The sequence below is a fragment of the Corvus kubaryi genome, unplaced genomic scaffold, assembly GCF_017639235.1.
Source record: "Corvus kubaryi isolate FWS band 111438036 unplaced genomic scaffold, C.kubaryi_AGA036_p1.0 37392, whole genome shotgun sequence".
NCBI lineage: Eukaryota > Metazoa > Chordata > Aves > Passeriformes > Corvidae > Corvus > Corvus kubaryi.
In genome coordinates this window covers 14,390,524-14,413,441 of record NW_024581131.1, presented here as the reverse complement: position 1 = coordinate 14,413,441, position 22,918 = coordinate 14,390,524, and the positions used below count along the sequence as shown (strand labels likewise).

Genomic DNA, 22,918 nt, shown 5'->3' with positions numbered 1-22,918 from the left:
AAAATCATAAATTTTTTTTGTTTTTTAAATTGTTTTGCTGTTCTTGCTTGGTCTTCTCACTTTGGATCTCTCCTTGTGCCGGAGCTGCACAATTTATGAAATAGTCAGCCAGGCAAGACCTGCCAGATACTAGTCCTGGCTTGTGTACAAGCTGCTGTCAAGGGGGAGAGAGAGCACTTCTTTCTAGGCCTTCTCCTGTCACCATGGCCTGATCACTGTCTCCAGCCGATGTCATATATCACTGCACCTTCCCACTGGAGCAGATAATCCCTGCATTTTACTCCCTGCGCTGGGAGGGCTCCTTAAAACCCCCATAACTTAAGTTCCATTGTGTCCATTTCTCATAGTCTCCTTTTACCTCTCTCTCGGCCATGCTGCTGGCACCAAAGGCTGTACAGATTGGTGGCTACTGTGTGATTAACTTATTTTGTATCTGTTCTTTTCTGTGTGATGAGAAGCTGAGAGCCAGCTTTGGGTCCAAGACTAGCCTGCCAACCTTTACACATCTGCAGATTTGGCTGAGAAGAACTAAGTGCATTTGAGAGATTTTCAAGTTAGCTGCTGAGAGACCAACTGCCCCTTGAGGTGGTGCTAATAGTCACAATTAGTTGCTAAAATTCGTTACTGTTAATATGGTCACAAATTAATATTTGAACATAACTAGACAAGAGATTTCTTTTTTTTAAGGGACAAATCTCATGCTTAATATAATAGCAGTTATAGACCGCTCAGTGATCTAAAACCAAAGTCACCTAGGAATATAAGGAGTGGCTAATGGTTTGAGTTACCTCTCCCACATGTTTCATTGTTCCCCCCTCACCATAAGTCCACAATTTATTTGCACTCATTCTCCTTTAAGGTGAGAAAGCCACAGGTAGAACAAATGTATTATGTAAGGTTACCCAGCTCCTCCCAAGTGCCATGTTCAGGTAAGTCCAGAGGCTTGTGGATTCCAACGGCACAAATGGGAGAGCCCAAACATTGTCCCCACTGCACTGACAGGCCTGTCCTTTGACTGGGTGTTAAGTGCTTTTGGAGAATAAATGAGTCACCTTTCCAGTGAGATTTTAGATCATGCACCACAGTTGTACAGTTTAGAAGGTATCTCTAACTACTTCTCTATAAAAACCCAATGCATTTTTCAGACCTTCTGCTAAAATCAGACCATAATGCTTACAAAAGTGATGAAAATAATTTGGAAAGTCACCATGAATACCAGATCTGCTCATCAGAAGATTTCTAAGAGCTATAATGGAAACTTTGACAGGATTGCTGACAACTGTGCTACTTGAGGGATGAGGCTGATGGGCTCTGATGAGAGCCCTGCTAGATGGGAAGATATTCTGGCATTTAGGCTCTGTGTAATGCAGCTTCAAGCACCTGAAGCTATTTGCTCCTTTCCTACAGTAATCATGATCAAGGCTCTTGCAGACAGAGTGGTTTAACTCTCAACTAGATTATTTATTGCTTCTTATGTCTTTTTATAATTTAAAAAAACCCAAACCATAAAAATGGTGTTCTAAAATATTCATTGTGACATTCTTCTTCCTTCCCATGTCTCTTACCAATGGATCATTTATCATAAATCTATCATTTATGAACAGTTTTCATGAAACAAACACACATTGTTAAAGATCAACATGAAGACAATCTTTTTAATAGGTAAAGCTCTGCATGGTACAAGAGATTATGGCAGGGATTTTTTATAAGCGTGCTTAGGATGATAAACCATGTCTACAAACTCCAGGATAATTTCAGCAGCAATCACCAGCCCACCAATCAAGCACCTGTGAGGACAAGTTCTGCCCATTTTGTACAAAGGAAACTTCTTTGTTTAACCTACATTAGTCATTCAGGGAAAAATAATCCTCATATTTCATAGTATAGTTGAACAAAAAAAAATCCATTTCATACAGTTTTTTTATCTTCTCAATTTGTTCCGAGGTCAGTTGTCTGAGGTACTCCAAGGTGATATCACCATAAGTTCGTTTCTCTGACCCATATCTCTTCAAGCTGGGGTATTGCAGACTCTCTGGTGCACCAATGACCTCCAGAACACGCTCAGAGTCCAACCCAAGAGTTTCATACTTACCCAAAATATCATAGTGAATGTTGCAAGGATCACAGAGCAGAAACATTGGTTTCCAGTGAATGTCAAGAGTATGTGGTGGTTTTGCTAGAATGAAGTTGACAAACTCCTGGAAACTCACTTTTTCAGTAGAATTTTTATTTTTCCTGAACATTGCCCTAATCCTATTAGCAACAGTGATACTGTAGAATGGCTCAGAGTGCAGGAGTTTGTCTCTGTAAGCTGAAACCAGCCGTTCCAAGGGATGTCTGGTGAACATCACTTTGGTGTAATTGCTTAGAAATTCCTTTTGTAAGGCAGGAGGGTAAGTCGCCAGCCTTTTGATCAGTGAGGTTTGGTGGATGTCATCATGCTCAATTTCAGAAGGTTTTGCATTCAAACCTGATTGAAGAAGAAAAATAGTTCTCTTCCAGTTGGAGCAGCCTACCTTGGGTACCTCACAGTAGATAAATTTATGCTTGTGCTCCACAAAGAGCTGGTTTGCAACCTGAGAATCCAATTTGCTTCTTGGTTTATTAAGGTTATTCTTCAGGCAGACAGAACCCAGTGTGTTTTTGCGACTGTTTTGAGTTGCCAGCCAATATTCAGTAGGATCAGGAAAAGCATCTGTAACCAAGGAAGAAATTTAAACCATTTCAGTGAAATAGTCTTATATAAATCTCTTTATCTATGACAATCATAGCACTCAATCTGTCACCCTGCATGCAAAATTTAATGAAGATGATAAAATCATTTTTTTTTTTACTGTAGCCAGACTAGACTATGGCAAACATGCAATAAACTGCCCTCCCTAGTGAAACATTTATTAAAATGAAAACTTTCAATATGTTAGCAGTATTAGTCTAAGCAAGTTTGGTGTTCCAACATCATGGGTTTTTTAGTGCTCTCCTCTCAAATATTGCTAAGATAGCTACCACAGTGACAGGACCTTGGATATTTTCACAGTATTGTTTGTATCTTGGGCTTCAAAGTCACTTTCTAACATATTTGGAAAAGATGTCTCTCTTTCTATAAAACATTAAATCTTGCTGGTAATTTCTTTACTCACCTGTTAGGTTTTTTTGTCTCTTAGAGAAAAATCCATAAAGAAATATCCCGAATAAAAAATTTGGGAGAAGGAAAACTACCACCTTCTGGTTCATGTTATTCTCACAGGAAGGAAAATGACGTGATCACTAAAGAGTAAACCTGTCTTTCTGTCGACAAGGAAAGATAATTCAGGTTAGATTTTGTATGACTGATATGACAAAGATAACATGTAAATCTCTTACAGAATTTGGGACAGCAGAAAGACCTTTGAAGCTCTATAAAAATAGGCTTTGCTAAAAAGTAAAAATTCTCTTATGGAAAAGACTCACCACAATTATATTGTTAAAACAAGCAGACAATTAATATGACCATTTAGAAGTATTCCAAAAATTCTCTCTATTCTCAAAACAATGAACTGCTTATGAGCAAATACTTCTCTCTTCTCTTTTAAAGCTGTTGGGGAACAATAACTTCATTTAGGATTACAAAGTTGTATTTTTTTTATAACCTTTAGAATCTGGGAACACAAACTTCTCTATAACCTGTAACAGGTGTATCCACAAAGACCATAACACATTCAGGATAAGTTCCTTTCGATTTATTGCCCTGAAGCTTTCCACTTTGTACAAATAAATTGCTGCAGGAGAAACTCTTCTTTATTCCTGCAGAGAATCTAACCACTAACTTGAATTCTCCCATTCTCACTCTCCAAAGACGCTGCATGGTATATATGTTTGCTGCCATTGCTGCTGCAGCAGAAGAGCCCCAAAATGGTTCAGTATGACAGGAAATGTATAGAAGAGGTAGAGAAAACAACAGAAAAGGAGTTGTTCCACGTTACTGGATAAAAGGAGAGAAGGCAAATGCAGTCCAACACAACATATTTTCTCTCCTGTGCGCACTCATTCTGTCTCCTTGCACTTCATGGAGAGAGGCCTATCTAAATCCCCTGTGCAATCTTACTCTGTTTCCCCCAGTAGAGAGTTTTCATCAGCATGCTTTTATTGGAAGTTGCAAAATTAAGTGCAAAACAATAACTACTGGCAAGCATGACATTCTCTTTCTGTTCCATAAAGTCTGCACAATCAAAGAAGTCAAACAGCACTGTCTTCCTTTTCCACTTCTTAAGTTTTCACCCTGAACCTGTTGGCAATAAACACATCATTGCCTGGATTCCTTGAAGATGTAAATTCTTTTTTTTTCAATTTTTCGTATTTTGTTTTGTTCTTATAAGATACAATAGGACCACTTTGGAAGTTGTTTGTGTGCCACCCATTGTGTGGACATACATAAGCCCCAGCTGCCATAATGGAAACTGGTTTCTGGTGTGTTCTGAGACAGCAGTAGAGGCAGCACCAGTTACATTGCTGAAGCTGTACTTGAGCACAAGGCTTCTTCCTTTCAGGGCTGACATGGTATTTGATATTACACACTTTTACCAGAATATCTGCAGACTCATACAGTTAACAGCATTACTGATAACTAAATCTCTCTCAGTGTAGGTATGACCTGGGGAATGGAGAGGGACAGTGTTCACTACCTCTGCATTAAATATTTACTTGTATTTACAATAAAATGTTACAATTCTCATTCAAATTAATGCAGTATTCTTAGACACAATGGCATTTAGCCTATACTTTTTCATTTTCTTGGCTGCATAAGATCGTTGTAAAGGCTACAAGAAAAGTTTCAGGAAGATTTGCCTTTAACCTTTTCTTCACTGTACATCAATTCTCATTTTACTGTGTGATCCTCGAGTCCTAATGCACCAGAGGCTGTTTTCAAGGCCAGCTAAAGTCAGTCAGGTTGTTCATTGATCTCATGAGGGCCAAGATTGAGTGTTCCCTTTTTATTCTTTTTCAGAAACAGTTTGAAGACACAATTTCACACTGTGTAGCAATTGAAATCAATATGACTAAATTATTCTGTACAAGGACTCCTTGTTAGAGTGTGCTTAGGAGAAGGATGCTGGGCTTCATTCACTTTACATGCTGTCACTTCAGAGAAGTAATGTTATCATACCTCTCTCAGGAATCAGAAAATGAACTAGATTATTTTCACCCTATTTAGATACTTGTATCATGCATATTTACTAATTACACTATTGCTAGAGAATATAAGATCTGCTATAAGACATATCTCATGTGGAAATATGTCAATGAGTCACCACAGGGAAATAGAAGAGACTTGCTTCCTTGGGGGGAAGAAGCTGTTTAGGACCTAGTTAAACACAGGAGACAATTCCTCTTCTAAGACTTATGTATATTTGTGGAAGCAAAAGAATCTTTAATTAAATTCAGGAGAACAATCAGACCATAAGGAGGGATAGAACAAGCTCCAAGATGACAGGTGAAATCTTTCTGGACTCCTTAGAAAACTTCACAGAACAGACTGGCAGTAAGAGGTAACACTGCCCCCAACAAGGGAGGTCAACGTGACATGAAGCTACCTTAAGGTGAAGTCCAAAGGCTTCTTCGGAAGATGTTTTCAGATGGGAGGCCCCAGTATGGAGTTCTGTGTAATGCAAAGTCTCCAGTGATCAAAATCACCTAAGCGAAACCTGAGGAAGAGGAGGAAAGAAGATTCTCAGAGCCATTTTGTCAGAGGGACAAGTCACCTGGAAATTAAAAAGGAGGGAAAAAATCCAAAATGAAAAGCACCTTTGTCAGTAGGTGTCAGAGGTGTCTGTCAGTAAATCAGATGAACTTTTCCTTATATTTATTATGGCTTTTCCATGTACTTGTAATTGTGTTCGCTATGTAAGATGTAAGGAGTTAATACTTCTCTTTGCATTTTCCCTCATCCTACCTTGAATTAAGTGTGATTTTAGGTAAAGGTATTCCTCAGTCAAGGAGTGGTGAGTCTGCTAACATAAAAAGTCCATACTAAATAGACTAGTTCTGCTGTAACTGAAGGGCAGCAGTATGGGCTGTCCCGGGCAAGATGGAAAGACAGCATCATAAGACTCATAAAAAAAACCAGAAACCCCTTCTACTGAAAAGTAACAAAACAGGAAGACAGGGATCTAAATGTCTCTTTGGATCTTACATACTCCCAGAAAAGAAGATCCTAAAAATTAAATATAAGGCGTTAACCTTCTTTGTTCTTGTCATACATAGGGAAGGGCGGTGGAGGGGTAGAGAGGAGGTGGATTTTTAAAATCTTGTTTAAATTTTTAATGAAGCATATAATCTTCCAGATAACAGCCTTACACTGCACTGTTGATTTTTCCTTGTTCTTCAGATCACATCATTATAAATGAATTATACATAGATATGGCTTAATATTTTCAATATCTGCATGTGTTACTGGATTCTGCAAATTACATCAAAAACTATTGTCTGACTCTTTTTTGCTCATTACTAAAGAGTAAACCAGAAAGCAAGAATTATCCTCATAGAATCCTTTCTTGCAGGAGTCTTTCAGAAGGATTGCTATCAGGTGATAAGACTTTTTGAGGCCTGTCAGTTAATTAGTGTTTAATCTCTTCAGTGTGTGTCCAGCTGATTTGATGTCTTTCTAGCTTCTTAGCCAAAACCTGCTGTCAAATCAAGTCAAATCCTTTATACAATTCTAAATCCACTATATCAGTGCTATTGCCTTAATCAACCAAAGCCATACAAAAATAGTAAGTCAGTCTGGTGACATCCATTTCCTATAACAAAAGATGTTTTAATGTTACACGAGTACATGACCTAACACATCACACTCAGACTGAAGTTCTTCCTCCTGCTGAGCAGATTTATTTCTAGAATAGGCATCAAAGGAATAGGTTGCATTGCCTTGCACAGGTATCACTTAGTACACTGTTCTGTCCTTCAACTGCTGAAGCAAGGATTCATAATATAATTTAACCCTAATCCTTCTCCTGGAACTTCTGAACCATTGCAATTGAAAAATCCTTAGTATTTAAAGAAATATTTTTTTAAAAAGACTTAAAAATAATATTTTGATACTTTCATAAAAAATAAGAAGTATTATAGCTGGTAATATTGACTACTGTTAAGTCTTTTTGTGTGGCACCTCTTACCCAAGTACAGAAACACATGTACACACAAGTGTGTACATATGTATACACACATATATGTATAGTTCCAAAACACATTAATATCAGTTACATTGGCATATTATTTGCTTCAAGTAAACTAACTAAGCTGATAATGATTTAAAGTCTTCTGGTAGTAAACTTACAAAGGTGCGCCTCAAGCTAATTTTTTCACATACAGACCCTGGTCAGAGCTGAGCATGTGGGGTGATCCTCTGCACCCACTTGATAAGTGGAACTTTACAGATTAAAAGAATGAAATTACAACAATACTTATTTGTGTTCCTGACATATTTGAAGCCAGAAGTAAAAAAAAGTACCTGTAGGGCAGCTCAGTGGAAGGTAGGGAAAATCTCTGAAAACAGATAACATTCTCAGTTGCTGAACCCCATTCTGTACTTAAGCCCTGTTAATCCCTTCAAAAAGACAACTGCAAATACATACATACTGATATGTGCATGGGTACATAGAAGGTGAGGAGGGGATGACATGTAGAAAGCCCCCAAGAACAGCCTGGGCAGGAAAACCAAGCTCTAGATTCAGTCCTGCGTGTGCCGTTCTATCAGAGTGAATTGCAAGAGCGAGAGCCTTGTTCGACCAAGCCTGAAGCACCCTTGCTTGTACAGTTTGTGATGGGTGGACAGGAGGGAGAAAGACCCCAGAAAGTGGAGCCTTAGCAGCTGGGCTGGCCTGTCCATGAAATGGAAAATCAGTAATGGATTAGGAAACTCAGGCAAGTTACAGACAGCCAAGGGCTAGAAAAAGTATCTGACCTGGGTCATTTTGCCAACAAGAGACAGTATTGAACATCATCTTATTTGCAGAACAGGTTGAATGGCGTTAGGTGAGAATGGGTACAAGCCCAGTGGGGAGACAGCATATGGTCTAGGCTGGGAGCTACAGAGGAAAAGGCTGACAAGGGCGTCCTACAGAACAGCACACTTCACAGCACTGAGGTGGGTACAAAGTAACAATTTCCACTACAGGCACAATCTAAAACTCTTGTTCTGTGCAGTGGTCATCTCAGCCCTCCATTACTGCATCAGACTTCTTTCTGGTCTCAGCAACTGTTGTGATAGCTTCCTCACTGCCATAATGAATCTGCTTATTATTCTCACTACACCACTTCTTCTGCCTGCCTTTTAGCTTTTCCTTCTCTACTTAGTTCCATGTCATCTCCTTGTCTTACCTTCCAAAGTTTTTCTTCATCTATCATTTCTCATACAGTATTAAAAGCTCAGCTTTACTTTCTGATCAGTCATATTGGTAGCCGCTGTTACCATTAGCCCATGATAATAAAAAACCAGTTCATGCTTTCTCCTCTGCTGCCCCTGCTTTTGAACCAAGTTTATGAAGCACCTAGAGAGCCATTACATTTTTCACCTAAAATCACTCCTAAAAGTCTTCCCTTTCAGGGATGCCGACACCAGTTATGATGCCAGTGTGCTAAAATTGTTACCAACCAGCCCACAAAAGAGCAAGCGAAAGGAAGAGCCAATTTTGGCTTGAAAAGGACAAAAGTGAAGAGGAAAAAAAGAGTACATGGGAAAAAGGCAGCAGCGAGTCTGACAAAAGCTCCCAGAGAGAGGCAGGAAACAGAAATCCAAGGAAAAGTGGCAGAGCTGGGGGCCAAGGGAAATAGAAAGATTCTGTAGCCTGCTCTAACAATGTTGTGGAAAAGGGAGGTTGAGAACTGGACTGAAAAAGACACAAGGTATAATTCAATGAAGACGAAGAAGAACAAACTCAAAGAAATTCATAGAAGGAAATATGCTAATTATCCAATAAACTACCACAGACATTTAAAGAGGAATGAGACTGTATGCAGTGCAGTCACTCATGCACTGGAACCCGGTCCTTACTAAGTGATCAAACTTGTCTCTCTTTTCCTTCCTGGAACTGCAGCCAGAAAGAAATTTTTGATTTTCTAAGCAGAGATAGATTCAGTGAGGAGACCTGGCTCGTGGGTGGGCCCAGCTTGGCTGGGACCTGGGAATCTGCTGCAGCATCACTGGGTCAGGAACTGGTGGCCTCAGGAGGCTGACGCGGGGTCCCAGGCTGTGGGCAGTGGCGGGCAGCCCCAGGGGACTGGATGGTGCCCTGTTACTGCTTTTGGTGCCTGACATCTGGTAATGGGCTGTGGGGCCTTTTTATCTAAACACTTAATTCAAAATTCCATGCCCTTATCAACTGCAATTTAAATCACTGCAAAACCAATCACAGGAGAGCAAACTTCACCACTCTCTTTTAGGGAATCTAGGTGAGTCTAAAAAACTTGGAACGAAGGAAAAAGGGGAAAAAAAGAAGTACAGAAGAAAAGTTTAGAACAATGCACACCAGCCACGATGGCAATGAACGGTCTCCTCCTCCCAGGCTTGTTTCATAGCAGATGGGTCTCGCAAAGTCCCTCTGCTTTGTCATGTATGCAACTAACTCTCTGCCTTTGCATATGTCTTACTGTCCCCTCCCATGTTTCTCTTCTCAGCTAATGTCAGTAATAGCAATGTTTTTCTTGCCATTCAGGTCTACCCACCTTGTCTCAGACCTAGATCCTCTTTGTCCCCTCAAGCTTTTCACCTCCCAGTGCAATCTTGATTCATGAATTCCTGCCACTGCACACCCATCAGCCCCGTCAAAACAGTTTGTAAAAGTCCCAGTTCTTTGCACACCGCCCCCAGGCAAACTCCTGTTTGCTGTTCACGGGTTTATACCCTTCTGTCCCCACCCCTCAACCATAATTGATGACAGCTATGACCTCTCTCTTTTTACACTCCAGTGAATACAAAGCATTTCTGCTTAAATTGTTTTCCTTTTTGCTCCTATCTCATTCAGCTTCTCCTGTCATTCTAGTCCAGATTTTGAACCTCATTTTCAGGATCCAAAACTAATTTTGTCTGAAACCATACCTCTACTCTCATTCCCCCCCACTCTTTCTTCTTTATACTCCTTCAAAGACTCCTTTACAGGAATCATGTACAAGTCCTAACACCAGTGATTTGGTGTCTGCTGTTTGACAGAAATAACCTCTTTGCCTGAAACATCCTGACACTTACTGAGAAACTGTGTATACCTTTTTCTCTCTTCCTACATGAATCTAGGCCTATTTTTCCTTTCCTTTCTGCTCTCCTCTCTGTTTCAGGGCAAGCTGTTCAGCAGAAATGTTATGTTTTAAGTCTGTTTCTATGAAACATGTTTTTATAGCATACTATGACACATGCAGTATCAAAAATTAAGAAGTTTGGAGACAGTAGGATTAAAATGATAAGCTAAATCATAGAGAGCATGAAATGAAGTGTCTGCTGCCTTTTGGCAGAACAGTCTTGAAACTAAAGACTTGACATTTCAAAGCATTTGACGTTACAGTACACTCTAAGTTCAAAATAGTCTTGTGGATTCAGTTGCAGATAGAAATGCTTGAAAAATCTGCAAATCTGGTTTCCACAGTCTGCTCAAGTATCCAGAAAATGAAGAATGGAGAGTCAATGAGTCTCTGAAAAGGTGGGCACCCCACACCACATGGGATTATCACAGCAGACAAAGAACACAAACTCTCATCCTAAAAACTCTTGCCTGGTTCACTGTACACCTTCCTTCATCTGCCATAGGTAGTGGGGATCCTACTGCACAGCTCTTGAGTGTCTCAAGAACATGTTTTTCCTGTGAACCAAACATGTCAAGTTGAGCGGAGTATCTTGTTTCTTTAAAAACCGAGTGTTGAAAAGCTGCTGAAAAATGTATTCATGAATATCATAACAACATGCACAAAAATCACTGTCAGTGGTGAATCAGCTCCCCTGACCAGTCTCATGATACTCACTCTAATAGAATAACCTATGGTGGCAGTAGGCTGCTATCTTCTGAAGAAACCCAGCATCAACAGTGACAAGTCCCAAACTCATCAGTCTTACCTGCTGGCAGCAACAAAATGGTGAGACTTGGCCATGTGGGATGCCATTCCTGGCACTGAAGGAAAATGATCCATAGGACATCTTGTCCCTGCTTCCCCTGCTCCCACCATTAGCATGGCCTGCCCAGAGTCTTCCTCTCCTGGTACCCCCCTCTCTTTGCACTCCACTCTCCAGTAGCACTACAACACTCCTGCTTAACACATATTTGCATGGGCACCAGAGCTTTTCCCTTAGCCCCCATCCCAGGTGTGACCCCATCTTTCCCAGTCCCTGCTTCTATTCCTCAGGCAAAATTTTAACCCAATCTCCAGCAAATTCTCACCTCCAAAAGCCTTCCTCATATTGTCCCCAGGCAGCTTACCCAGCAAATCCTGTTCCCCAGCTTCCCAAACACCCATCAGATCTCACCCTGATTCTGCTGTTCAGCCTTCCTCACGCACAAACCAGCTCTTTGCTGGCTCCCCCTGCCAGACTCCTCCCTTCATCTCCTCAGTCAGCCTCACAGCCCCCCCTCCAACAACCCCACTTCTGAGCCCAGCTCATCAGAACTGTCTCTCCTTCTACTTCCAAGATTCCCACGCAGCCCCACTGCTTCTCACTCTCAGTTCTGTACTCAGCTAGTCCCAGGCTCTGCACTTCAGCTTCTGTAGTTATTTTAGTATCTCCCAAACTAAACTGACACATTTCCCTTTTCTTTCCCTCCCACATCAATTTTCGCACTAGGCACCAAGGCATATTTTCCTGCTGATTTTTTTCTTGAATCTATTTTGCTAGCAATCCCCAACAATTTCTCCCTAGAGGTCTTGCTCATGTTTGCCTTGTTCTTTAAAACGGATGTTTTACTCTACAGTGCAGAAGAGGTTCCACTGAGAATGTACAAGAGGAACCTCTTAACCTCATTTTTCAAATGCTTATTTCAAAGTCTGCAATGTACCTGAACTTCTTAGAGGAAAGGTCACTGGAATCATTTAAGATAACAAAAAAGAGCACAGATTTCCTGTATAAAAATCTATAAACTATTGTTGCTCAAAGGATTTCAAAAATATCCTGAGGCAGATATCTAGCCTGAAAAATTTCTGCTGAAATGCTTGAAATCTGACAAAATCCTACATAGCTACAAACTGTATTGAAATTAGAAGAGTCAAGACGCATACTACCCTTAATAAAGCCAGAAAGTGAATGAAAGCCTTTGTCATTTCATTTCAGGCACCAGAATCCCTGTAACATCAACTTCTTAACTGAGGAAAGCCATAGCAATGAATAATAGACTGACAAAAAAATCTTCTGTAGATTCATTTCACCATAGTGTGATTTCAAAAGCTAAACAATGTCTCGGTTTATGCCTTAAAATATTTTATGTCAATTTTTAGATACATAAACAAATAAAAACCCCAACAAACTCTGAAAAAGAAATCTCCCTTTGCAGAGATTTGCCCACACTTACAAAATCATGGTAACATAAAAAGCCACTAACAATCCAATTTTACTCACCAATCAGACAGCCTCAGTGGAGATTTCCCATGCCTCTGAGTGATAGTAAATAAACAACAAAGATTTAGACAAAGAAAGATCAGTCCAGAGAGACATGTCATTTAAATTTTATGCCTAGGTATGCAAAGGAAATAGGGGAAAGATTTTGTCTTCTCCTTACCTGGACTTCAAGGCTGGGCAAAATGTTTCTGTATCCACACAGATGCTTTCACAGGAGAGCATCTGAAACACTGTACACATAGTACTTGTCTGTTTTGATTAAATGCCCAGCTAAAAGTTGCCAGTGTTTCCCTGAGAATGTTTAGGTGAGCATCTCCAGTTGCACATTACAAAGCACTGTGCTGTGTCTGTCTCTAGGTATAACGAGCAGCATTTAACCACTCCCTGCAGGGTCTACAGCAGCTGTTAGAGCCTGCCAAGTGCTTCAAGAGAAGCCTGCCAAGAGGCTGCCTGCTAAGCAACCAAGAAAGGGGGTGGTCAGGAATAGGAGGGCAAAGGTAATTTGGTTGAGAGTAACTGTGTTGTGATAATATGCATTATTTTTAGATGAAGAACAAGAGGCAAGATCAATTCTAACCCAATGAACTCTATACAAGAAGACTCCAATAAACTCTGGGAACTGGAAGGTAAGCTCTCATGGGAAACATGGCTAAAGCAGAAGGAATTCAGTAGAGTTGGCACTTTCTTAAAGAAATTATGTTTAGGGTACAAGCACAAACAATCCTACACAGTAGGAGGATAGGAAGTATAGTCAGAGATCAACTTGGCTACTTGGCTAAGCAGCACGGTCTTCAATGACCTGAAACACAAGAAGAAAATGTACAGAAAGTGGAAACCAGGTCAAGCTCCTAAGCACAAGTATCAAAGAATAGCACTAGATGCTGAAACAAAGTCATAAAGGATAAAGCACAAATTTAACTGCAAAAAGAAATGGAGACAAGAGATAGCAGAAAACAAATCTGGAAGGAAAAGAAAACCCTAGTGATAGTTCACTTGCAGAAGGCTGATGTACGTTTTCCATCATTCTTCATAAAAGGGTCAACTGTTATTACATGACTAATAACTAAACTCAGTAAGAAAGAATCTGTCTAGAATAGGACAGGAACAGGACCAAAAATAATTTGAAAATACTGCAGTTCACCTCATCCTCAAGTATACCACTACAGCGTGTCTCCAGGAGAGCTCTCTAGTTGTTGTTGATGCATAAGTGTCCCTGGACTGCAATAGGAACTGACACCCCTGCACAGATACAGACGGCTACTTCACAGGCTGCTAAAGAGGTGAAAAGAATGCTATACATAGTGACACCTGAGCCTGAGGAAGTACATGTTAAGATACCTTGGCAATGGAGAGGAGCAAGATCAGATCTGTTAGCTTTGTCTGAAAACTCTCAGAAGTTGTGTGAGAAATGTGTGAAGTGGTGAACACAATGCTCACTTTTATAAAGTCGAGAAATGAAGAAGAGATCAATTCTGGAAAAACACTAGAATAAATGAAAATATAGATTATTCATAAAAGGTTGGAGAGAGTTGAGCTATATTGCTTTGTATTTTTTGGCATGTTGGCTATTAATTTCTGTAACATGGCAACAAGTCTTCCAAACACAGAAACAGTAGGTTACATAATATGTTTTTATTTTAATAATGTTATTGACATTATAGCATTGACTCATAGCATTTTCAAAAGTATATTAAAGCGAAACAATTTCTGGAAGAGTGAAAAACTACCTGGGCTGGGGAACAAACAAGGAAAACAGAACCAAGCAAACAAAACCAACACCAAAACCACAGGCAAAGATTAGTTTTTAATCATTCACTATCAAACTCAAAAAACATAATCAGTAAGATTCTAGCTGGGTCCATTCTGGGCCAAGTAATGGCCCAGATCATTAATGATTTGGATAAAGGAACAATCCTTCCACCTCGTAGATAACAATAAGCCCACGTGAACAGTAAACTCATTGCACGGTACATTAAACTCAGAATGCTTTTGACAAATAAGATAAATTATCTGTAGGAGAAAACACATTGCAATGCACTTGTGTTTAGGGGGAATAATAAGGGGGAATAATAGTTCATAAAAATGCAGCAGCCATTCTGCCATAAAAGGGATAAGAGGGGTACCAGTCACTCACAAGTTATTCACGAATAAGTAGCGTTTCATCGTATCAAGAATGCAAACTACATATTAGGAAGAGAAACTGCTCTGATTGTACATTTGCTTGATACATTTAAGAATACCTCCTATTATATTTCTGTCTAGCACAGCAACCAGTAGCACTGTGTCCTGTTCAAGTAAAACTGTTCCAAAAGAAGGCAGACCAACTGGAAAGAGTCCAGAGAAAAGCAGAGAAAATGGTCAGTTGTCTTGGGAAAAAAGAAAAGCCACAAGAAAGAAAGATTGAAAGAATTGGGCTTACTCCGTTTACAGAACAGAAGGACAACTGAACACATGAAAACTATCATCTATATAAGTTACCTCTAAGGAGGTAAGGAGGGATGGTATTTTTTTTATCTGTAGTGTATAAAGCGGTGGGTTCCAAATATGACACATGAAGGTTATGCTATATATTAAGAAAATCTTATTACCAATAAAGACAGTTAGATCCTTTTTCATTTCTGAGGCACAGTTGATTTCTTTTTGGAGCTTCAGAATGCACAAAATGAAGTTTTGAGGTCTTTTCCAGTCTCCTTTTCTTTAAGTCTGTGGTTCATCCTGTTGTATAATTTAGACACCCCATCTTACCTCTCTACAAAAAGTACATGTAACAAAGTTTTCATGCTAAATTATCCAAACTCAGACTGTTATTTCAATATAGTGACTCCAAACCAATGAAGCCACCACGGGGCTTAACACAGCCCAGATTGGCATGATGTCACTTTTTTTTTCTACTGTAAATCCCATTAACTCTCGTAAGAAATGTGAAGAGTTTTGGTGAAATGATTGCTATCCTTTTAGAGAGTAGTGTGTCTGATATTTGATGGTTGTACACTGCTATCTCAACTGCCAGAAATACGTTCTTTCCTCAGGATTCCAATGGAGTCTGCTACAGAAGTCTTCTTATCTGCTGAAGCCTGCCCTCCTGGTGAGCTACTACACAAACTGCTAACAAGACACAGAGCTCATATGCCTCAGGGGGCACTTATTATGATGAGAGATGAAAGACACAGAATTGAGTGAAATGAGATGTGGGCAGAAAATATGGAGACATACTTTGTTAGAGGGCTGCAGAATCAGGTTGCTTCATCTAACAATTTTTTAATGTGCTCCTTCTTTGTATTAATCAAACTTCAAGATCACACGAGTTTATAATAAAGTATCCTCACTTGGCAGAAAAGATTAAATTCCTTTTGCCTGCCTTCCACCAAAGGTCCAATTCTGTCGAAGTACAGACATTCTTGGCCAAAGAACTGTATCCTGTGGATGACCAGCTCAAGGAAAATCTCACAGAGGGATGTTTGTTGTACTACTGCATTACAGAAGATCCAAGGACATGTGACACCATTGCCAGCAAATACCAGTGTTGGTCATTACCTGTATTGCCTCTGCAATTCACTTAGAGACACGTGTTCAGGTGATTTTGTACAGAAAAAAATCTCCTTGAAGCAGTTTTAATCTTGCAGAAATATTACAGTTTTCACATTTTATAAACTATTTGAACCAGGAACAATCCATTTGATACTCCTTTCTGGCCTTCTGAATTTCTATTGAACACTGGATTTGTCTAAAATATACAAGATAATCTGTTTCTGTGAAACATACTTTTGAAACTCAGAGTAATATCCAGCATACCATGAAATTCATGCTTGCCCTATATAGCATACTGGAGGAGTCATACAAGAAATATTTTTTTCCATAAATTCACTAGCCTACGACTTTTCTCTGGGTAAACTTTTCAGATTTTGCTGTAGTAAGCTTTTGTTGAGGGTTAGGTATTTCACCTCAAATAAGGCTGAGAATAAAAGAACAAATAAACTAAATCATTCATTTATACTATCAGAGTTTTAAAACTTTATAAAAGCAGGGGAAAAGTTTACATCTATAAGCAATGTCTGTCTCCCTGTTTGAGCAACTATAACCACATCCATCTAAACCCATGAAGCAACACTAGTGACTGAATCCCAAAGGAACTGCCAATAGCTGTGCTTCTGAGCCCATCTTCAATTGAAATTAAGATGGAATAAAAAGTTCAATAAACTTAATAAACAGAGTCCCAAGGGCCAAGGCTTCAGTACATGAAGCAAATAGCTGCCATGAGGGAAAAGTTGTGTTCCCTCAAAGATAAAAGATGTCAATGACATTTTTGCATGTGAGATAGCCTTTTTTGACAGCGTGGAATTGTTTTATAATATCATTGTTCTTATAAGGGTTCAAAGATGGGAGATGTTAATTTAAAACTTGTTAATTAGTAGCAACACTATCTAAAACTAAGTAGCAAGTAAGATAAACTTGTTTTCTCACAACTTCTACTCTTCCAGAAAGAAAAGAAGCAATAGCAGCATCTGGATTTCGGATAACTAATGTAGCCTTGGAAAAGCAGTTCTGCATGAAGACTTGCAATGAAACTACCCAGAAAGATCATCACTTTTTAAATTATTGATTCTTCACGGTGTTTTCTTTCCCCTCAGATCCTATTTCAGCCTGAATATAGTAATAAAAATAAAACATGGCTTTTAATGATCTTTTTAACATTTATTTAAGAAACAGGATACGGTATCACGTTGTGTAACCATAGTATGGGTTGTACAAATGTGGCTAACCATGCCTATGCCCAAGTGCAAGCCAGGGCTCACCACGGGAGAGCAGAATGAGGAATGTCTACATGAATGAGGAAAGAAAATGGCAGAAGCACTTTGTACAGTCACAATTAAGTAGCACTTTCACAGCTATCTCTTGCTTGGTCCACACAGGCATGACTAAATGTACAAAGCATGTCTCTGTTACACATTTACATGCTTACTCAGAAAATCTGCCAATACTGTTCACAAGAATTTCTAACTAGTGAAGCACTCTTAGTATACGTGAAGCCTGAAGAGGAAAGAAACCCCAAGGTGATCCTTCGTTTCAGTTTTCTTTGTTTCAAATTTAGAACTATTTGGATCTTTCAAAAGGTTGAAATTTTAAAAAATATTTAAGCAGAGTGTGAAATAGAAGAAATAGAAGAAGCTACTAATTAATTTGTATTGTTAAATGGCAACCCCCATTCAAATGCTACAAGAGCTGAACAAAAGAGGCAGTTTACTGCTTCCAAAATAGTGTAGTAGAACTCATCCTACAGGTAAAAGTGCTCAGAAGTTTAGGATTTTTATTGTGGAAAGATTTCCCAAGCAGCTTCAGATTTTGGCATGTAAGAATCCCAGAGGAAAGAGTATTCCAGAAATAATCTCACAAATAAAATGACGGTAAAAGAAACTCGCGTGCAGTTTTGTATTTTCTGTATGTTTTCAGAAATAAGAGTCCTTGCACTAGTAAAAAAATAGGTCCATACATCATATTGATAGATAAAAAAATTCAGAAATTTGAAAGGGCAAAAAGTATCTTGCCTTAAGAGGCTTTTCTAGGGTTTTGAGGCCAAGAGTTTTAGATATCAAAGGAGAAACTGAAGAAGTTAAATAAGACCATTTCAATTGAAGCAGACAGAACAAAAATACAGAAAATGTAGACTGTAATAACCTATGAAGTTCAAATTTGTCTATAAACAATATCAACATTTCTTCTTACTACTACTACTGCTTTAAACCTATTATCTAAAAAATATTTCGCTTTTTAGGTGATTGTGTATCTCCTTTACATGGATAGTTGCACATAATAATTCCTAGGTAACAGGAATTAATCCTGGATATCTGGCTTAAATTCTGTGCTTTTCGTTGTTTTTTTCCCCTGCAATTAAGGCAACATAACAAAAAAACTAACAAACCACATGAAAGCATTAACAACTGTAAAATTATTTCTGCATCTGAAGAGACCAGTTGAAAAGCCAATTACCCTTGACATCACTAAACCTAAAATCAAAACTCAGTATTTTTTAAAACACAAACAGAAAACACAGAAGTTTTAGTTTACTAACAAAACACCTAGAAGATTTTAAAAAAAGAATCCTACTATTTTCTAAAAGGAGTAAATTTAAAAAAAGAAGTACCTCTACAACATTTTTGTCTCTGGAGCTTCCTGCTGGATACAGCCTTGTGAAACTGTGGCTGAGTTTACTGCTTTCTGTTTACTTAATGCCTTAGCTCAAATAAAAAGAAGGTGTATCCTTGAATACCATACACACAGCACGACACATTGTGGTCTTTCTTTGGCAGGCAAGTTTGAATTTTTCTTAGCAATATTTGACTTCTGAAAAAAGGGAAGAAAATATTTAGGCTGACTGACCTTTAACTTTATTTTTAAGATTTCCTTGACATAGAATTTCCTTCATCCATGCCCTGTCCCTGCACTATGAAACCTTTCAATTTCTACTTCAAAAAAGATCTGACTCAAAGCTCACAGAAGTCTGTCCGAGATGTTTCAGTCACTGATGTCAAATACATTGATTTCTACGTGTTCTGGAGTGGTATGCAATCATTTCACTTCGAGCCTGTCTGGGTGCCAAGAGCTGTTTGGAAACCTAAGGCTGGACAAAAGTGCGTATGTGAAGTACTCAAAGGGATGAAAGTGTACGTGTTGGATTCACCCTGAGACTAACATTTATAGAAGGATTGAAGAAGATGGAAAAAGGAATTAAATACTTGAATAGAATGCATTTGGAAATCTTTTTAAAATATCTGTCCTTAACTCTCTCACAGCTGACTGATGATACTATGAAATATCCCTTTTCAAGGGGATGCCTAGAGCCCCTGCCATCCAAAGGGACTTGACAGACTTGAAAAGTGGGCCTGTGAAAATGTCATGGAGTTCACAAGGCCAAATGCAAGGTCCTGCACCTGGCTTGAGGCAATCCCAACCACAAAGACAGGCTGGGCATAGAATGATTGAGAGCAGCCCTGAGGAGGACTTGGGGGTGTTGGTGGATGAGAAGCTGGGCATGAGTAGGCAATGTGAGCTTGCAGCCCAGAAAGCCAACTGTATCCTGGGATGCATCTAAAGCAGCATGGCCAGAGGGGCAAGGGAGGGGATTCTGCCCCTCTGCTCTGGTGAGACCCCACCTGCAGTGCTGTATTCAATGCTGAAGACCCCAACACAGAAAGGACATGAACCTATTGGACTGAGTCCAGAGGGCCACAAAGATGACCAGAGGGCTGGAGCATCTCTCCTGTGAAGATAGGCTGAGAGGGTTGGTGTTATTCAGTGTGGAGAAGAGAAGGCTCTAATTGCAACCTTCCAGTGCCTGAAGGAGGCTTTTAGGAAAGATGAGGACAAACTTTTTAATAAGGCCTGTAGTGATAGGACAAGGAGCAATGTCTTTTAACTGAAAGAGGATATATTCAGACTAGATATATTGAAAGTATTTTTTGTTATGAGTGTGGTGAGACACTAGAACAGGATGCCCAGAAAAGCTGTGGATGCCCTGTCCCTGAATGTGTTCAAGACCAGGTTGGATGGGGCTTTGAGCAACCTGATCTAGTGGAAGGTGTCCCTGCCCATGGCAGGGCAGTGGGAACTAGATGATCTTTAAGGTGCCTTCCAACCCAAACAATTCTATGATTCTACGAAAACAGTTGTTCAACTGTAACAAATATGTAAATAGAAAATGGGCCTATCCTATGCACAGCAACCTGTTTATTGCAACTGTGCCTTTGTCACGGGCAGGAAGGGGACTGGAAGAAGTGAGCTAGACTTTGAGTATAACTTATTACCTACTGAAACTAACAGCAACTTGAGCTCATGAACATTTTAAGTCTAATTTGAGACACAGTAGTGCCCTGTAGTTCTGCATCATCAGCTTTGCCTAGGCTTGTCTTTTAGTTCATTTCACACCCTGGTACCTCAAAAGTGAGACTTTGCAGTCTGCAATAGAGTTCGGTGTTTATTTTGGAAGACGAAAATCAGACCACATCACTAGACCACAGTGACTGCCTAAAGACATATATCACTAATACCCACCTATCCAAAGAGAAGAGCAACACTAACCAAGTCCACACCATGAGCCTGATCTCTTCAATTTCTTTAAAGCCTAAAAGTGGTATTGTTGCTATTAAAAAATGCAAAAGTTCAAGTGACTTTCTAGATAAATCAGCTGATTTTGTGCTTTCTGCAGGTATAACACTATGTTACCTACTGTACATTTAAACAAAATGGAAGAAAACCACCAGAAGTTCACTGGAAGTTGCCCCCCTGTATGTTTCTTTGTTGTCAGTGACCTATAAATGTACTGGTGAATTATGGACTTTATTGACTATATTATCAAATCACAATTAAAAATATTGTAAGATTTGGTACTTTGATCTTTGTACTTTTTACTGCAGAACAGCAACTTAACAAATAAAATCACAAGTGCATCAGTTATCCATCATCTTTAAAAGTTAAACCACCAACAAAAGCAGTTGAGACAAAAGTACGAATACAGGCAATAATTTTCAGTTATGACAGTCTTTAGGAGAGCAGTACCTAGAGAAGAATCAGAATATAATTGTTCTTGTCTGCTTGTATAACAGAAACACAATCCCTACCCAGGAGGCCTTACAAATTACAAAGGACTACTGCTGATAGAACAAACTAACCTTGATGGAGTGTGCTCGTTACTAGGGAGGCTAAGCAGAAGCTTCCAACATTTCAGCAAGAGTGACTTTGGTAATAGACAAATAAGGCGGGGGGGGGGGGGGGGGGTTCTTCCCTTATCTTACTCTCTTATTTTTATTAAAAGCATGGGGCAACATGGTTATGATACAGAAAAAGAATAAGCAGGTAATGTTTGCAGGTGTGAGGGAGATAAGCAAATGCTGATATTTTTACAGAATAACATGGTGCAAACTGAAGAGAATCTTTCTATCTCAGTCTTTTAAAACAACTCTCTGGTGGAGCTTTTTTTAAAACTTACTTCTGTTTCTACCTGTGGTGGAAAAAGAAGTTATAGCGAAGGAAAAAAGTGCCAAATTCTGTTTTCAATTGTGTTGCTTTGTGTTACAATGTCCCAAAGCTTCTGCAAATTTGGAAAATCCAGCTTGTCACTGACTTAAGAGACTTTTTAGAGAGATATAAAGCACTCCAATACAGGTGTAGTATCATGAAGACCCATGCGCAGAGCAATATTTGTACCCTCCTGGTTCGTATCCAAGATGTATGAAAGCTTCTTAGCAGAATTACCGAAAGCTTTAGTTTGGGGAAAACATTCCTAGATCTAATAGGGCAAGGGACTCTGGTTTTCTAGGCTAGTCTCTTGCAGAACTCAATGTCTGATTTAGTTACCGCTTGAAACTAAGTACATATGTTTGGGCTAAAACACACTTCAAAAAGCACCCAACCCGGATTAAAAGGTTTTTTAATGATAAGGAATCCATCCTTCATTTTTCTATCTTAACTCACCATCACTTGAGTCTTTCCTAATAAAAATTGTCACCTTTTTCCCAGCTTGAATTTCTGAAAACTCAGTCACTAGCCCCAGAATCTTGTTAAACATTTCTCCAGCCAGATTGAACCAACTTCTGCCATCAAGCTTTGCTCTGCAACGTGGAACAAAGACAGGAATAAAAGAGAACCAAGAGCAGCTGGTAACTTTGAAAGGTACTCTACATAAACATATTTCAGGTATTTTGGTTATTCTTATGACCCTCCCCAGTCTTCAAGATCATCCATAAAGTACAAACAGAAGTACTGGAGCTGGTGCCAGGAAGGAGCATTGTCCTGGGGTGACTGTATGATACTGTATTCCCTATTGTCGAGCCGAGCAGTTTTGTGCTCCAAGGGCACACACTCCCCTGCATGTCTGGCTGCTACAGAGCAGAGGAAAGCACCTTCCTGCTTTTCCCAGCTCTCAGCTCCTTTTCTCAGGAGAGAGATGAAGCGTTAAACTCCTTTTCTTTTATGCTAGTCTGCTGGCTGAGGAAGAGAGGTTTTCCTTGGAACTTTGGCTTCTTCTTCTTCTCTTCTTGACTGTTCAACAACACCAGAACATCATTGGGAGACCCTACACCATGGCCTAGAGGGGCCCACGCTGAACTCAGCTCCAGAGAGGAGAAAGCCACACCCACAAAGGACTCTGAAATCTACCCAGGTTCTCTCCGCAGAGAGAGGTTTTATTATTTAATGCTATTCTTTTTATTCCCGTGCCTGCATGCACTTTACTTGTTAAATAAATAGGGTTTTTTTCACTTTCCTCCGAGGAAAATTCTTTCCGAACCTGGTGGGGGAGGGATGGCTGTAACCTGCCTTCTATCAGAGGACGTTCATTTCGAATGTTCCTCCGAATTTGTCTCA

At 39.5% G+C, this 22,918-nt stretch overlaps 1 protein-coding gene across 10 annotated transcripts; it reads right to left on the bottom strand.

Annotated features, from left to right (window-relative positions):
• Positions 1 to 1,628: 1,628 nt before the first annotated feature.
• On the bottom strand, positions 1,629 to 18,764 carry LOC121669563 (carbohydrate sulfotransferase 8-like). 10 transcript variants are annotated; one of them, XM_042038651.1, is made up of 5 exons: positions 12,723 to 12,936; positions 12,563 to 12,597; positions 5,568 to 5,678; positions 3,138 to 3,285; positions 1,629 to 2,695 (listed from the first exon to the last, which is right to left on the bottom strand). In XM_042038651.1, the coding sequence occupies exons 4-5, from the start codon at positions 3,229 to 3,231 to the stop codon at positions 1,845 to 1,847; spliced, it is 945 nt and encodes a 314-aa protein (XP_041894585.1). In that variant the 5' UTR covers positions 3,232 to 3,285; positions 5,568 to 5,678; positions 12,563 to 12,597; positions 12,723 to 12,936; the 3' UTR covers positions 1,629 to 1,844. The 10 variants fall into 10 exon arrangements, with proteins under 10 accessions (XP_041894585.1, XP_041894586.1, XP_041894590.1 ...); XM_042038652.1 differs by lacking the exons at positions 12,563 to 12,597; positions 12,723 to 12,936 and adding exons at positions 10,981 to 11,071; positions 11,394 to 11,550; XM_042038656.1 differs by lacking the exons at positions 12,563 to 12,597; positions 12,723 to 12,936 and adding an exon at positions 18,702 to 18,764.
• Positions 18,765 to 22,918: the final 4,154 nt, after the last annotated feature.

Coding starts and splice junctions, on each gene's coding strand:
- LOC121669563 (XM_042038656.1), bottom strand. CDS start 3,231: ATGAACCAGAAGGTGGTAGTTTTCCTTCTCCCAAATTTTTTATTCGGG. Junction 2,696..3,137: donor GAGACAAAAAAACCTAACAG/GTGAGTAAAGAA, acceptor CCTTGGTTACAG/ATGCTTTTCCTGATCCTACT.